Genomic DNA, 16,016 nt, shown 5'->3' on the forward strand with positions numbered 1-16,016 from the left:
ATGGTGAGTGCTGAAAAGACGCCCCCATAGCACCTAGAGGCTCATTTGCATACCAATAAAACTACGTTTTTTAGGGTAACCGCTGCAGAGAAAGGAATTACAATAGCATGGTTAGGTAGAGCAGACACTAGCAGATCGCTAGAGTCAGACAGCTAATTAGGTCAAAATGTGGTGGTAGAAACCCTTTAAGGTTTGGTTTGTGTGGATGTGTTATTAAACATTTTTGTAAAACATAACTTACGAATAGATCTATATAAATCAATTTCAAATCCCACTGCCTCGAACTGCTCCAGTAGACTTTATCCCAGCCCTTTGTTAAGAACCGAGACACAGTCCGGCGCCAGCTCGTACCTAGTGAGATTAATAACTATATTCTCCTGAGATCTATTAGAGTCCAGATTTACTGTCTCCACGAAACTTGCTTCTTCTTGCGCACTGACTTCCTGACATTTCTTATTTCTTTTTCTGCCCCCTCTTCTGATCTTACTTCTAAAGGGTCATTCTTCGATACTTGCTCACTTGAGCCATGTAAATCATTGGAGGCACTCGAGTCAGAGTCAGTGGTCCAATAATCACTCCTTGTTCTTCGTTGTGGGCCTCTTTTTCTTTGTTGTCTCTTCTTATTCCACTCAAATTGCACAAGAGGAAGAAACTGTATATAGTGATTGCACAAGAGGAAGAAACTGTATATAGTGACTGCACAAGAGGAAGAATCTGTATATAGGGAGTGCACAAGAGGAAGAGACTGTATATAGTGAGTGCACAAGAGGAAGAGACTATATAGTGAGTGCACAAGAGGAAGAGACTATATAGTGATGGCACAAGAGGAAGAGACTGTATATAGTGAGTGCACAAGAGGAAGAGACTATATAGTGATGGCACAAGAGGAAGAGACTATATAGTGATGGCACAAGAGGAAGAGACTGTATATAGTGAGTGCACAAGAGGAAGAGACTATATAGTGATGGCACAAGAGGAAGAGACTATATAGTGATGGCACAAGAGGAAGAGACTATATAGTGACTACACAAGAGGAAGAGACTATATAGTGATGGCACAAGAGAAAGAGACTATATAGTGATGGCACAAGAGGAAGAGACTATATAGTGACTGCACAAGAGGAAGAATCTGTATATAGTGAGTGCACAAGAGGAAGAGACTATATAGTGAGTGCACAAGAGGAAGAATCTGTATATAGTGAGTGCACAAGAGGAAGAGACTATATAGTGATGGCACAAGAGGAAGAGAATGTATATAGTGAGTACACAAGAAGAAGAGACTGTATAGTGACTGCACAAGAGGAAGAGACTATATAGTGACTGCACAAGAGGAAGAGACTGTATGTAGTGACTGCACAAGAGGAAGAGACTGTACGTAGTGACTGCACAAGAGGAAGAGACTGTGTATAGTGACTGTACACGAGGAAGAAACTATATAGTGATTGAACAAGAGGATGGGACTGTATATAGTGACTGCACAAGAGGAAGAAATTGTATATAGTGACTGCACAAGAGGAAGAGACTATATACTGACTGCACAAGAGGAAGAGACTATATACTGACTGCACAAGAGGAAGAGACTATACACTGACTGCACAAGAGGAAGAGATCCATGTTTTCCGCAATTTGCAGCCTGCAAAACATCCAATGGTCGTGTTCATGAGCAATTACAGTGTTAACAGAAATATTAAAGATGAAGTATGATGACAGACATTCACAGCAAAATGCACAAACATACATGTGGCAGAACTTCCACATATATGGATATCCTGCACTTAAGTCAGTCAGAAACAAGACACATGCAGCGCACACCAATCACTCATTGGACAGATGTGGGACACCAGACACTTATACATGGGTCACATGCCACTGATGCATATGTCACATACTGCACATACACCACTGATACATAGAACATATATAGCACACACACACATAGGAAACACGCAATGCACACAAGTGCAGCACACTTAAGGGGTTGTCTAACTTCAGATATTGGCCTTTATGAAGAGAAAGTTAATACAAGGCACTTACTACAATGTATTGTGATTGTCCATATTGACTCTTTTCCATCACATTATACACAGCACGTATACGTGGTTATTACCACCGTGTAATCCAGCAGTGGTGGCCGTGCTTGCACACTATAGGTAAAGGTGGTGGCCTATGCGCACTTCCAGCCTTCCCCTATATTATGTAAGCATGCCCAACACTGCTGGATTACACGGTGGTAATAACCACGGATACGTGCTGTGTATAATGTGATGGAAAGGAGGCAATATGGACAATCACAATACATTAGTAAGTGCCTTGTATTAACTGAATGATAAATGCCATTTACTGAAGTGAGACAAACCCTTTAGCCCCTTTAAGCTAAAATGTCTGGCATGAAATTTACGAAATCTTACCCTCCTCATATTGTACATAATCTACACTATAATTAAAAGGGTTGTCCTACCATAATGACCTATTGCCTATCTACAGGATAGGTGATAAATATCAGATTGCTGGGGTCTGACTGCTGGAGCACCCACTGATCATGAAAAAAGGGGTCCTGAGACATTCAATTACATTACTTCCAATCTATGTACACAAGGGTCTTAAGACCACGTTCCCTTTATCCTGGGGGTCCCAGCAGTCAGACCCCCACCAATCAGACACTTATCACCTGTTGTGTCATAGCTGTTTCACCTTTTCACATTCCCTATCCTTAAAGGTTTTCTTTGGGTGTAAAAAATAAATAAAATAAAAATAAAAAATCTGGCCCAAAATATGTGTAAACCTAAAATAGAAATGCTCGCCTGTTAAAGGGCCTGTGTCCACTTTTCTAGTTATCCTCTATCCACAGGATCGGGGATAACTAAGTGATCTGTGGGGGTCTGAACGCTGGAGCCCCCACTGATCCCCCTTCTTGATTGAGTGGCAGGTCGAGCACATGCCCTGCCTCTCTATCCATTCTCTATGGGGTCGCTGGAAATGGCAGAAAACAGCGCTGGCTATTTCCAATGGTCCCAAAGAGAATAAATGAAGAAGCAGGGCATATGTGTGGCCTGTCACACCATCAAAAAGGGGGAACAGGACCCGTTCCTGAGATCAGTGGGGGTCGCAGAATTGGGCCCCACTAATTATATAGTTATGCCCTATGGTGTGGAGAGGATAACTTGAAAATCTGAATAACCCCTTTAAATCCTGCACCACTCCACCACCAGTATCTCTTTACATGGCAGCAGTGATGCTTGTAAATATGGAATATCATCACTACCACCTTGTAAACCATACATGTCAATACTGGACAATGTGATGCACTGTGCAGAATTTTTCGGGTATAAGTCCAACCTTTTTGCAGGTCACAACCTTTAACAAAGCCCAAGCAAAGGTGCTAGAGGAGCAACGTGAGCTGAAACAGAGGCATTAGGGTCACCTGAGGCAGGGTAATAGTTGGGATCCTGGAGCAGGGGTAACTGGAGAAGAGGCAATATTAGCGGTGCATTTAGAGTGGCGGCATCTGGAGCTGGGGCACTAATGGGGGTGCACCTAAAGCAGAAACATTAGGGTCGCCTGAGGCAAGGTAATAGTGGTGATCCTGAAGCAGAGGTATTAGGGGGTAACTGGAAACGATACAATATCAGGGGTGCATTTAGAGTGGGGGCATCTGGAGCTGGGGCACTAATGGGGGTGCACCTAAGGCAGAGGCATTAGGGTCGCCTGAGACAGGGTAATAGTGGTGATCCTGAAGCAGAGGTAACTGGAGAAGAGGCAATATCAGGGGTGCATTTAGAGTGGGGGCATCTGGAGCTGGGGCACTAATGGGAGTGCACCTAAAGCAGAAACATTAGGGTCGCCTGAGGCAGGGTAATAGTGGTGATCCTGGAGCAGAGGTATTAGGGGGCAACTGGAAAAGATGCAATATCAGGGGTGCATTTAGAGTGGGGGCATCTGGAGCTGGGGCACTTATGAGACCATCCTCCTACTTATGTCAGACTCCCAGCCCCCTTTATGTGAGACCTGTCCCCCTCCTTATGTCACATCTGGCCCCCTCTTTATGGGAGACCTGTTCCCCACCCCCAGGCTAATGATTTGGCTCCCTTCCACATGCAGTTTGTGCTTACTGGTCTGTGAGCTGATAGAACAGAGATGGTCTTCTTCTTCCTCAGTGATCAGTGAAGCTTAGTCCGGGACACAATGCGCCGCATTCATCTTATTCCAGTGCGGATCTCCACCACCTTATACAGAAAATACAATTCTATTAGGATCGCCCTGCCTAACCCCCTGTAGAGTCCCATCCCCCTTATTTATAAAGGTCCATAGGGTTCCGTCTCAATCATTTGTTTTCAGTGTAATCTGTAGGGTCCGTGGGTTCAAAATGTCAGTGACTGGCCTTCTGTTAGTGAACCTGCACCCTTAGATCACTCATTTGTTTCCTACAAAGGGTAAGCAGTTGGTGGGCACTATAGGTGCTGCTTATCTCCGGGGTACCAAAGGGTCAGACACCTTAAAACCAACGTGGTAGGGTACAATAATGAGATGTGGCAACTTCCTTTAGGCTCAATTCACACCTGAGCGTTTTACAGCGCGTTCCTACGCGCTGTAAAACGCTCAACAAGGAGAAACCAATGCTTCCCTATGGGAATGGTTCTCACCTGGGCGTTTTACAGCGCGTACGATCGCGCTGTAAAACGCCCGACGCTCACACAAGTACAGGAGCGTTTTTTTGGGCGCTTGTCGCGCGTTCCCGTACATAGACTTTCGGGAACGCGCGACACTGTGTGCACACTTGTCTCTGTATGCGCGCTTGTAAACGTCCGTACAATCGCGCATACAGAGCGCTCCTTTCAGAACGCTCAGGTGTGAATTGAGCCTAAGGCTGGGTTCACACTTGAGCGTTTTACAGCGCGTTCAAACGCGCTGTAAAACGCTCAACACATGAAAACCAATGCTTCCCTATGGCCCTGGTTCTCACTTGAGCGTTTTACAGCGCTGAAAAACGCGCTGTAAAACGCCCTACGCTCAAACAAGTACTTGAGCTTCTTTGGGGCGTTTTGACGCGCGTTTGTGGCCATAGGACATTGCAGTCAATCACACAAACGCGCGTCAAACGCGCGTTTACTATTGCAAAAAACGCTCGTCAAAAACGCTCGTCAAAAACGCGCGTTAAACGTGCATATCAAAGACGCTCAGGTCTGAACCCAGCCTTAGGGTACATTCACACGGTCAGGTTTCTGCATGCATTTTTGGAAGTCGAAACTAGGAGTGGATTAAAAAAAGAGGTCGTACCTTATTCTCTGCTTTTTTGTAATACCTAAGGCCCTGTTCACACATTTAGGATACGATGAGGTTTTTGGCGCCGATTCTGTGCTGAATTCAAAACCGCTAACAATCTGCATTCTATGAATGTGAAGGTGGTTTCTGCAACCCCATATTCACACGCACCAGAGAAAATAAATATGCACAGGTTTTTTACTACCCTGTGGGGAAAAAAAAATCGGTGTGAATCAGTAGCATGCGGGTTATTCTCCCTGATTCCACTCAAAATTAACCCTACACGTATTAGGCTAAGGATACACAACGACATTTGTCGCACTCCAAGATGGATTTTTCTGCGCCTGTCGCAGTCGCATCATTTTGCAGTGCGACACCCTAGACTATAATTTTATGTCGCGTGACACATGTCGTCGTGTAGCCCTAGCCTTATACCCATTGAATGAGGTTAGTCGTCGTGCAGATCCACCACAGGAATCAGAGGCGGACCCTGGGAGTTCTGCGGAGGATGATGACATGTGTGACTACACCCTTAGGATAATTTCACTTGGGCAATGTTTCCATTCTGGGTTCTGTCTTAAGGGCTCATTCACAATACCATATCCGTTTTTGCAGATCTCAGATTCCGGATTCACAGAACACGGATACCGGGCTGTGTGCGTTCTACATTTTGCGTGAGGGAGTGTCCTTTCCTATAATAGAAATGCCTATTCGTGTCCACAAAAACAGACAATAGGACGTGCTCTATCTTTTTTGCAGGGCCGCGGAACTGGAGTGAATAGGTCCGCACCTGATATGCAATTTTGCGGACAAAAAAATACCGTCATGTGGATAGGCCCTAAGGGTGCATTCACACGACTGGATTTATTTTGCAGTCCGCATAATGCGGATCCGCAAAAAATATGGATAACATCCGTGTTGCATCCATTTTTTTTTTGCGGACCCATTGTAATAATGCCTATTCTTGTCTGAAAAATAGACAAGAATAGGACGTGTTATATCTTTTTTGCGGGGCAGCGGAAAAGACAAATGGATGCGGACAGTTGTCCACATTTTTTGGGTCCACATTCAATCAGCAAAAATGTCGATCAGATGGGGAGTAAAAATACAGTTGTGTGAATGGGGGCTAAGGCTGGGGCTGTACGGTGACATGTGTTGCACGACAGCAAGTCTCCGACACGCAACCAACGACACTTGTGTGCAACGTGCCGTCACGCAATGGTTTAAGAGGTGTGATTTGGCTGTAAAATCACTTCCAGTTTGAAAAGATGTCACATGCGACTTGCATTGTGGTCCATTACGACAAAGTCACACTCAACGTGCGACCTGCAATCACAAGTCCAACAGTGTTGCATTCTTCGCGATTGACGCTTGTTACTGTGACATTGTGACCCCCATTAACAGTCATTAAATTGGAAGTTGCGCAGCAAATACCACCTCGTGGCCCCAGACAGTATACTGACCCATTCAGTTAAAGGGATTTTATCATCACAAGGATACGTCACAAACGTCTGCTAGGTGAGGTCCCATCTCTGGGACCTGCTCCTATCTCCAGAACAGATGCCCAGAAGCTCGGGTATTTTCAGAAGCCCCATAGCAGTAAATGGGGAACAAGTTGCACAAGCGTGACCACCTCGCCGTTGACCGCTATGAGACCTGCCCCTATTTGATATTTGTGGCATACCCTAGCGGTATACCATAAATCTCGAGATAGGACAATTCGTTTACATGGATATCTTCAGAAAAAAATTGCATTGTGGGTTTTTTTTGCCCGTTTTTTCCTGCAAACTGTATTCATTCAAATAAATGAGCCTACCGGAAAAACAGACAGCACATGGTTCTTTTTAAAATTCATTCATCCTCAGGGTATGTTCACATTGGAAAAGGTGATTTTAGAGATGTTTTAGAAGAGTTTTTGGTTGAGGTTTTTCTGCATCCCAGATTCCCAATTGACTTTTATGAAATCCACAATTAAACCTGCTTCCATGAAGTGGCATGTCACATCCCAAGCGTTTTTCAGATCAGCTACTGAAAAAACCTCAACCCGAACAGCTGATTGGCGGAGGTGCTGTGTGCCGTACCCCGCCAATCAACTAGTGATAGCTTATCCTAGACCAGGGATCAGCAACCTTCGGCACTCCAGCTGTGGTGAAACTACAACTCCCAGCATGCACACCTCCTTGGCTGCTCTCAAAGGAGAGAATGGAGCATGCTGGGAGTCGTAGTTTCACAACAGCTGAAGTGCCGGAGGTTGCTGATCCCTGTCCTAGACCGTCACTTAAAAGGCTGGACAACCGCTTTAAGCCTTGTGCTCATTGCTGTCCATTGTGCTTCTCATTACTATTACATTTGAACTTCTGGTAATCTGACTGTGGCTTGTTTCCTGAATGAACCTCTCATCTGCTGATTTGGCTTCTACTGATTCTACTGATATTCTGCCAGTAGCTATTTTCTGGATTAACCCCTCGTCTGTTGTTTTGGCACTATTTGTCAACTATTTGCATCCTGTTCATTCCCTTAGGTTCGCATCTAGTGAGCTCACACCAGTTTTCTGCTACCTTACTTGACATACATAACCTGGGTCCATAGCAGCGGACCTTGGTGAAGAACCAGAGTAGACTGGTAGCCATTTCTGAGTTTGCTCCCTGTGGTTCCATAGTTTCTCTGACATAATAATGGAGAGAAGAGTTCCTGTATGAGGTTCATGTTAGTCTGGTTAACGTAGTCACGAGTCACGACCTGCACGGATGTAAATAGGAGGCGGCCTCCTCCCCAGTCGTTGTTTATAAATTTTGCATTAAGTACTTCTTCCTGGATATGAAATCACAGAGCAGATGGCTGGGATTAGTGGGCCTTTAAAATGACTGTTGGATAGGACGTGATTGCAGCGGCAGATGTTACAGTGATATATCTATTTGCAGTGTGGAGATAAACCTGTAATTAGACTTCAGGTTGGAGAAATGAGATCTAAGTCTGTGAGAGGAATGCCCGATTTTCATGTATATGACACATGAGGCACCAGAACGTTGCAATGAGGCGCCAGGTTATAATGAAGCTGGAATCATACGGAATGAACAGCCTGCTGTGTGGAGAGTCTGTGACATGACAGATTGAACAGCAAGTACTCGATGTACGCAGGGACCTGCAAAACACAGAATCTGCCACCAATAAGCGCCGGCAGCAGGAGCAGCTTGTCCATCAAAGCTATTTATATCCTGGAATGTATAAAAATAAGAGACCTGGTCTGGTAGCGGCTGAGGCATCATTATCCTCGACAGGGACGCCGCATTTTCCTGTCCTATATTACCCACCATACCTACATGATAGTCAGAAGATGGGGCTGGGGAGCAAGGGAATCACAGGCACCTCCCTCTGTCACAGCACTACTGATAATGGTGTCACCAAGGCCTGAAATCTCTCAGAGGTGGAATATCAGACATGGGATTGCCACCCAGCCTGTAACTCACCGGCCAATTTTTTTCTACCGGCATTATGAATAGCTGGTATTTACCTATAAGGACTGTTACTAAGTAGCGGTTCCATTGTGGGGCGCTCATTAGTACAGCCTTTAACTCCCGCCCCTCCCCCACTTATGTTAAGAAGAAGACGAATAAAAAAAGAATTCACCTCATCCATTACTATTACTGGGGGCATTATTAATTCTGGGGGGGGGGGGGGGCGCGCTAATAAGGGCATTATTAATTCGGGGGGGGGCACTTAGAGGCATTATTAATTCTAGGGGGTACTAATGGGGGCATTACTATTACTGGGGGCACTAATGGGGGCATTATTAATTCTGGGGGCACTATGAATAATGAGAGCCACATTATGACATAGCGTTAACACCCAGTGTTAAGCCACGCCCCCAGTCACACCCCCTTTGGGGGTGTGGCTTAACATGGCCAGTATTTTTTGTTGGGAAAGGTGGCAACCCTATTCAGACATAGAGCATGACTGAGCACTGGTTACTTCTTCTGCGTGCGGCGCACCCCTTCCTAGTGGTTACACCTCCAACAATCAGATTCAGATGACATAAAAATCTACGGCCGGAAATCCTCTCACTCCTTCCTGTGTCATTTCTTATCATTTTACCAAAACCCTGTTTGTTTCCCAGGACTTTAATGAAATCAGCAGCTCCAGGTTCTGGCGGGTGGGCGCTTTTGCTGTCCGCAAATTGCACATCTACGAAACACGGATACCGGCCATGTACGTTCTGAATTTTTTGGAACAGAACGTCCTGCCCTCTGTAGAACTGTCTTATCCTTGTCTCAAAATGGACAAGAATGGGACATGTTCTATATACACTGCTCAAAAAAATAAAGGGAACACAAAAATAACACATCCTAGATCTGAATTAATTAAATATTCTTCTGAAATACTTTGTTCTTTACATAGTTGAATGTGCTGACAACAGAATCACACAAAAATAAAAAAATGGAAATCAAATTTTTTAACCCATGGAGGTCTGGATTTGGAGTCACACTCAAAATTAAAGTGGAAAAACACACTACAGGCTGATCCAACTTTGATGTAATGTCCTTAAACAAGTCAAAATGAGGCTCAGTAGTGTGTGTGGCCTCCACGTGCCTGTATGACCTCCCTACCACGCCTGTGCATGCTCCTGATGAGGTGGCGGATGGTCTCCTGAGGGATCTCCTCCCAGACCTGGACTAAAGCATCTGCCAACTCCTGGACAGTCTGTGGTGCAACTTGACATTGGTGGATAGAGCGAGACGTGATGTCCCAGATGTGCTCAATTGGATTCAGGTCTGGGGAACGGGCGGGCTAGTCCATAGCATCAATGCCTCGTCTTGCAGGAACTGCTGACACACTCCAGCCACATGAGGTCTAGCATTGTCTTGCATTAGGAGGAACCCAGGGCCAACCGCACCAGCATATGGTCTCACAAGGGGTCTGAGGATCTCATCTCGGTACCTAATGGCAGTCAGGCTACCTGTGGCGAGCACATGGAGGGCTATGCGGCCCTCCAAAGAAATGCCACCCCACGCCATTACTGACCCAATGCCAAACCGGTCATGCTGGAGGATGTTGCAGGCAGCAGAACGTTCTCCACGGCGTCTCCAGACTCTGTCACGTCTGTCACAAGTGCTCAGTGTGAACCTGCTTTCATCTGTGAAGAGCACAGGGCGCCAGTGGCGAATTTGACAATCTTGGTGTTCTCTGGCAAATGCCAAACGTCCTGCACGGTGTTGGGCTGTAAGCACAACCCCCACCTGTGGACGTCGGGGCCTCATATCACCCTCATGGAGTCTGTTTCTGACCGTTTGAGCAGACACATGCACATTTGTGGCCTGCTGGAGGTCATTTTACAGGGCTCTGGCAGTGCTCCTCCTGTTCCTCCTTGCACAAAGGCGGAGGTAGCGGTCCTGCTGCTGGGTTGTTGCCCTCCTACGGCCTCCTCCACATCTCCTGATGTACTGGCCTGTCTCCTGGTAGCGCCTCCATGCTCTGGACACTACACTGACAGACACAGCAAACCTTCTTGCCACAGCTCGCATTGATGTGCCATCCTGGATAAGCTGCACTACCTGAGCCACTTGTGTGGGTTGTAGACTCCGTCTCATGCTACCACTAGAGTGAAAGCACCGCCAGCATTCAAAAGTGACCAAAACATCAGCCAGGAAGCATAGGAACTGAGAAGTGGTCTGTGGCCACCACCTGCAGAACCACTCCTTTATTGGGGGTGTCTTGCTAATTGCCCATAATTTCCACCTGTTGTCTATCCCATTTGCACAACAGCATGTGAAATTGATTGTCACTCAGTGTTGCTTCCTAAGTGGACAGTTTGATTTCACAGAAGTGTGATTGACTTGGAGTTACATTGTGTTGTTTAAGTGTTCCCTTTATTTTTTTGAGCAGTGTATATATATATATATATATATATTTTTTTTTGCGGGACTGTAAAACGGACGTACGAATGCAGAAAGCACACAGTGTGCTGTCCTCATCTTTTGCGGTCTCATTGGAGTGAATGGGTCCGCAAAAAATAGACCGAATGTGGACGAAAACCACTGTAGTGTGCATAAGCCCTAATAAACTGTACAAATAAGGATGAAATAAAGTGTTAGTTAAAAAAAAAAAAAAGACTATGGGGGAGATTTATCAAAAGTGGTGTAAAGGAAAACTGTCTTAGTTACCCATAGCAACCAATCCGATTCCACCTTTCATTTTTCACAGCTCCCTTGGAAAATGAAAAGTGGAATCTAATTGCTTGCTATAGGCAACTAAGACAGTTTTCCTTTACACCAGTTTGATAAATGACCCCCTATGTGTTTGGTATTGCTGTAATCATACGGACCTAGAGTAAAGTTAGCGTGTTAGTTAATGCCTCAAGATGAACGTCACAAAATGTTAAAATGTAAAAAGACAATGGTGGTGCTAATCAATGATTTTGTGTACCCCAAAATGGTGCCACTAAAAACTAAAGACCCCATCGACGTAAAAATAAAAAAGTTATAGTTCTTGGAACGCAACGATTAAAAGATGAAAAACATTGCTTGGTTACTTAGGCCCAAAATGCATACGAGGGAAGGGGTTCATGTGAAATGCCCCATTATCTGTAAATAATGCAGATTTTGGTACAGAAAATCCCCATAAACTACACAGCCGTGAGCTTATAAGACATGATGTAACAGCAGAATTGTGAACGCAGCTCTGGATGTGAGTAATGTGTAAGACATGATGCAGGTACATGGTGTCCTACGTTTCTCCCTTCATTGATATTAATTTTCCCTTTCTCTTTCAGGAAACAGTTGGATGATTGCTGTGACCCCAGTCACCTCTTCTCCATGACTAAAGTAAACACCCCTGTGGGCGAGAACCTGTGGTTTGATGGGGAGTTCTTGTATTCACTTATCATCGACAACGCCACGTACAGCCTCTTCCCGCAGGTCAGCACAACCTCCGCCGTCATTCCCATGCCGATTAATGCAGACGACTGTTTCAGATGTTTGTGGTTCGCTTAACTAAGAAACAGAATGAATGGCCATTTTACCCACAATCTCCCAGGAAATCCTGGTATCATGTTAACTATTCACCTCAGGTAATATCTGCATCTGGGAAAGCTGGGTGGTCATTAAACAACCTTCCCTGACTCACTCTGCCTGGATGTAAAATGACATAGTTGTCAAGATCTGCTGTTCAGGGGCCCAGAAAGACAGGGTGGGATCCAAAGGGGTGGTGTCGCACTCCGTCCGAGGGTGGTGTCGCACTCCGTCCGAGCTTTGTGTGACAGCTTTTGATACAGCTTTTTCTCTAAAGCCAGAAGTGGATCCAGCAGCTTTTCCTTCGAACCCACTTCTGGCTTTGGCCAAAAAAAAAAACTGCCCAGAAGGCTGTAAATACTATTGTAATGGCGGCTAAATTGGTTGTCACCCAGCTTCCCCGTAAACTAAGTGGGTAGAAGATATATCAGGCAACGACTCACAAAACGGTCAGCTTCTCATTTCAGCAGAGAAATCCACCTGTTCATATATGTATAATTCAGTCTTTTTTATTTCCATATATTGTAATGAGCTTGTTAATATGCACATATGTAAATACATTGTGTGCCCCATCTGCTGTGTGCGCTACACAATCTCAATGGCTGGTGACAGACAACTGTGTTCCCGAGCTCCCTGATAATGCGACCAGCATCCGTGTTATTTCACTTCAATTACCATCTATCTATCTCATCTATCTATCTATCTATCTATCTCATGTATCTATCTATCTCATGTATCTATCTATCTCATGTATCTATCTATCTCATGTATCTATCTATCTCATGTATCTATCTATCTCATGTATCTATCTATCTCATGTATCTATCTCATGTATCTATATCTAGGCTCGAACTGGCCCACCGGGGAGGCAGGGGATTCCTCGGTGGGCCCCCAGTCTCCTGCGCCCGAGATAAGATGGAGGAGTAATTTTTTCTCCTTTCTCAGGAGAGATAATTATTGTAACTACTAGGTGGCAAGATCGCACAGTAAGGGTCCATTCACACGTCCATAGGTGTTTTGCGGATCCGCAAAACATGGACATAGTCAATGTGCGTTCCGCATTTTGCGGACTGCACATCGCTGCCACTATAATAGAAAATGCCTTTTCTAGTCCGCAGTTGCGGACAAGAATAGGACATGTTCTATTTTTTTTCAGGAACGGCATTGCGGATCCGGAAATGGGGATGCGGACAGCACATAGCATCCATTCCAGCCCCATTGAAAATAAATGGGTCCGCAAAATCCGGAACGGATCTGGAAAAAAATTGCAGACGTGTGAATGACCCTAATGCAGCTTCCTACTGGTGTACATTATACAGGAGGCCCAGCATTATCTTCTAGACTTCTGGGGCTGCTGGCTGTGAAGGAGGAGAGATGGTGACTGCCTCCTTCTGCCCTCCCTGCTGTCAGAAAACTGTGGCTGCTGGAGAGAAGGACTCCTCTGCGGTGCTGGGCTGATTTCTCAGGTGTGTGACAGTAGTGAGCTGTAGGAGACTGTAAGGCTGGGTTCACACTTGAGCGTTTTACAGCGCGTTCAAACGCGCTGTAAAACGCTCAACACATGAAAACTAATGCTTCCCTATGGCCCTGGTTCTCACTTGAGCGTTTTACAGCGCGTTTAAACGCGCTGAAAAACGCCCTGAAAAACGCCCTACGCTCAAACAAGTTCTTGAGCTTCTTTGGGGCGTTTTGACTCGCGTTTGTGGCCATAGGACACTGCAGTCAATCACACAAACGCGCGTCAAACGCGCGTTTACTATTGCAAAAAACGCGCATAAAAACGCGCGACAAAAACGCGCGTTAAACGCGCATATCAAATACGCTCAGGTCTGAACCCAGCCTAAGGGGGAAATAGGGGATTTGTTTATAGCAGATACAGATCTGTGTAGGTGTGCTGCTCTCTGCAGATTTCAGAGTGGCATTGGGGGGACTCTGCCCTAGGTCCCCCCAATGCCTCTGGTTTAGGTGCACCCCCTTAAGTGCCCCAGCTCCAGATGCCCCCACTCTAAATGCGCCACTAATATTGCCTCTTCTCCAGTTACCCCTGCTCCAGGATCCTCACTATTACCCTGCCTCAGGTGACCCTAATGCTTCTGTTTCAGTTATGACCCTCCGTTTGTGCCCTTTGCTCACGTTGCTCCTCTAGCACCTTTGCTTGGGCTTTGTTAAATGTTATGACTTGCAAAGGGGGTTGGACTTATGCCCGAAAAATTCTGCACAGTGCGTCACATTCTCCAGTATTGACACAAATGGTTTACAAGGCGGTAGTGATGATATTCCATATTTACAGGCATCACTGCTGCCATGTAAAGAGATACTGGTGGTGGAGGATTTAAAGGGGTTGTCCAGGTTTTTAAGTTAACCTCTCTACACTGTAGGGCATAACTATATGATTAGTGGGGTCCGATTCTGCGACCCCCCCCCCCCCCCCACTGATCCCCTTTTTGATGGTGTGACAGGCCACACAAAATGCCCTGCTGCAACATTCATTCTCTTTGGGAGCATTGGAAATAGACAGCGCTGTACTCCGCCATCTCCAGCGACCCCATAGACTAGAGAATGGATGGAGAGGCAGGGCATATGCTCGACCTGCCACTCAATCAATAAGGGGGATCAGTGGGAGCTCCAGCGTTCAGACCCCCACCTCATCCTCTATCCTTCTATCTTCATTCAGCAGGACCTGCGCTGACGTCACTGCGCTCACAATGTGGTGAGCGCGATTATGTCATCAAAGGTCCTTTTGCAGGTCCTGAAAGAAGACGATGCCGGCTGCGAGGTGAGTTAATTTTTTTTATTTTTTTTAACCCCTCAAGCAACATTTTAGTAAGCATTCTGTAATAAGAATGCTATTATTTTCCCTTATAACTATGTTATAAGGGAAAATAATACATTAAATTAAATTTTATCAATTTACTAACATCATTTCCCAGCAACCATATATGAAAATCACATTGCATCCGCACTTGCTTGCGGCTGCTTGCGATTTTCACGCATCCCCATTAATTTCTATGTGGCCTGCGTTGCGTGGAAATCTGAGCAGCCCCATTGAAGTGAATTGGTCCAGATTCAGTGCGGGTGCAATGCATTCACCTCACGCATTGCACCCGCACGGAATTGTCGCCCGTGTGAAAGGGGCCTTAAGGATAGGGAATGTGAAAAGGTCCAACAGCTATGACACGACAGGTTATAAGTGTCTGATTGGTGGGGGTCTGACTGCTGGGACCCCCTTGATCACGGGAACGTGGTCTTAAGACCCTTTTGTACGTAGATTAGCGGTAATGTAATTAGATGTCACTTCAGTAAATGGCATTTATCATGTAGAGAAAGTTAATATAAGGCACTTACTAATGTATTGCTATTATCCATATTCCCTCCTTTCCATCACATTATACACAGCACGTATCCCCACCCTGCATTCCAGCAGTGGTGGCCGTGCTTACACACTATAGGGAAAGGCTGGAAGTGCGCATAGGCCAACACCTTTACCTATAGTGTGCAAGTGGATTGCAGAGTGGTCAAAACCATGGACACGTGCTGTGTATAATGTGATGGAAAAGAGCTAATATGGAGAATCAATTAGTAAGTGCCTTGTATTAACTTTCTCTACATAATAAATGCCATTTGTTGAAGTGAGGCAGCCCCTTTAGGTGTGCTACACTTAATAGGGTTAGGCAAAAACTTTCTCGGTGCGTGCATTGCGTGTTTCCTATGTGTGATAGGAACTGCATGTGTCTTGTTTCTGACTGACTTAGGC

General features: G+C 45.5%; 1 protein-coding gene across 1 annotated transcript in view; it reads left to right on the forward strand.

Moving 5' to 3' along the window:
- Positions 1 to 16,016, forward strand: part of ST8SIA1 (ST8 alpha-N-acetyl-neuraminide alpha-2,8-sialyltransferase 1) — a 65,319-nt gene that overhangs the window by 24,462 nt on the left and 24,841 nt on the right. The window contains exon 2 of the mRNA XM_040437673.1: positions 12,025 to 12,169. Within this exon, the coding sequence (XP_040293607.1) occupies positions 12,025 to 12,169 (145 nt within the window). The remainder of the gene's footprint in view (positions 1 to 12,024; positions 12,170 to 16,016) is intronic.

The sequence above is a fragment of the Bufo bufo genome, chromosome 1, assembly GCF_905171765.1.
Source record: "Bufo bufo chromosome 1, aBufBuf1.1, whole genome shotgun sequence".
Taxonomy (NCBI): Eukaryota; Metazoa; Chordata; class Amphibia; order Anura; family Bufonidae; genus Bufo; species Bufo bufo.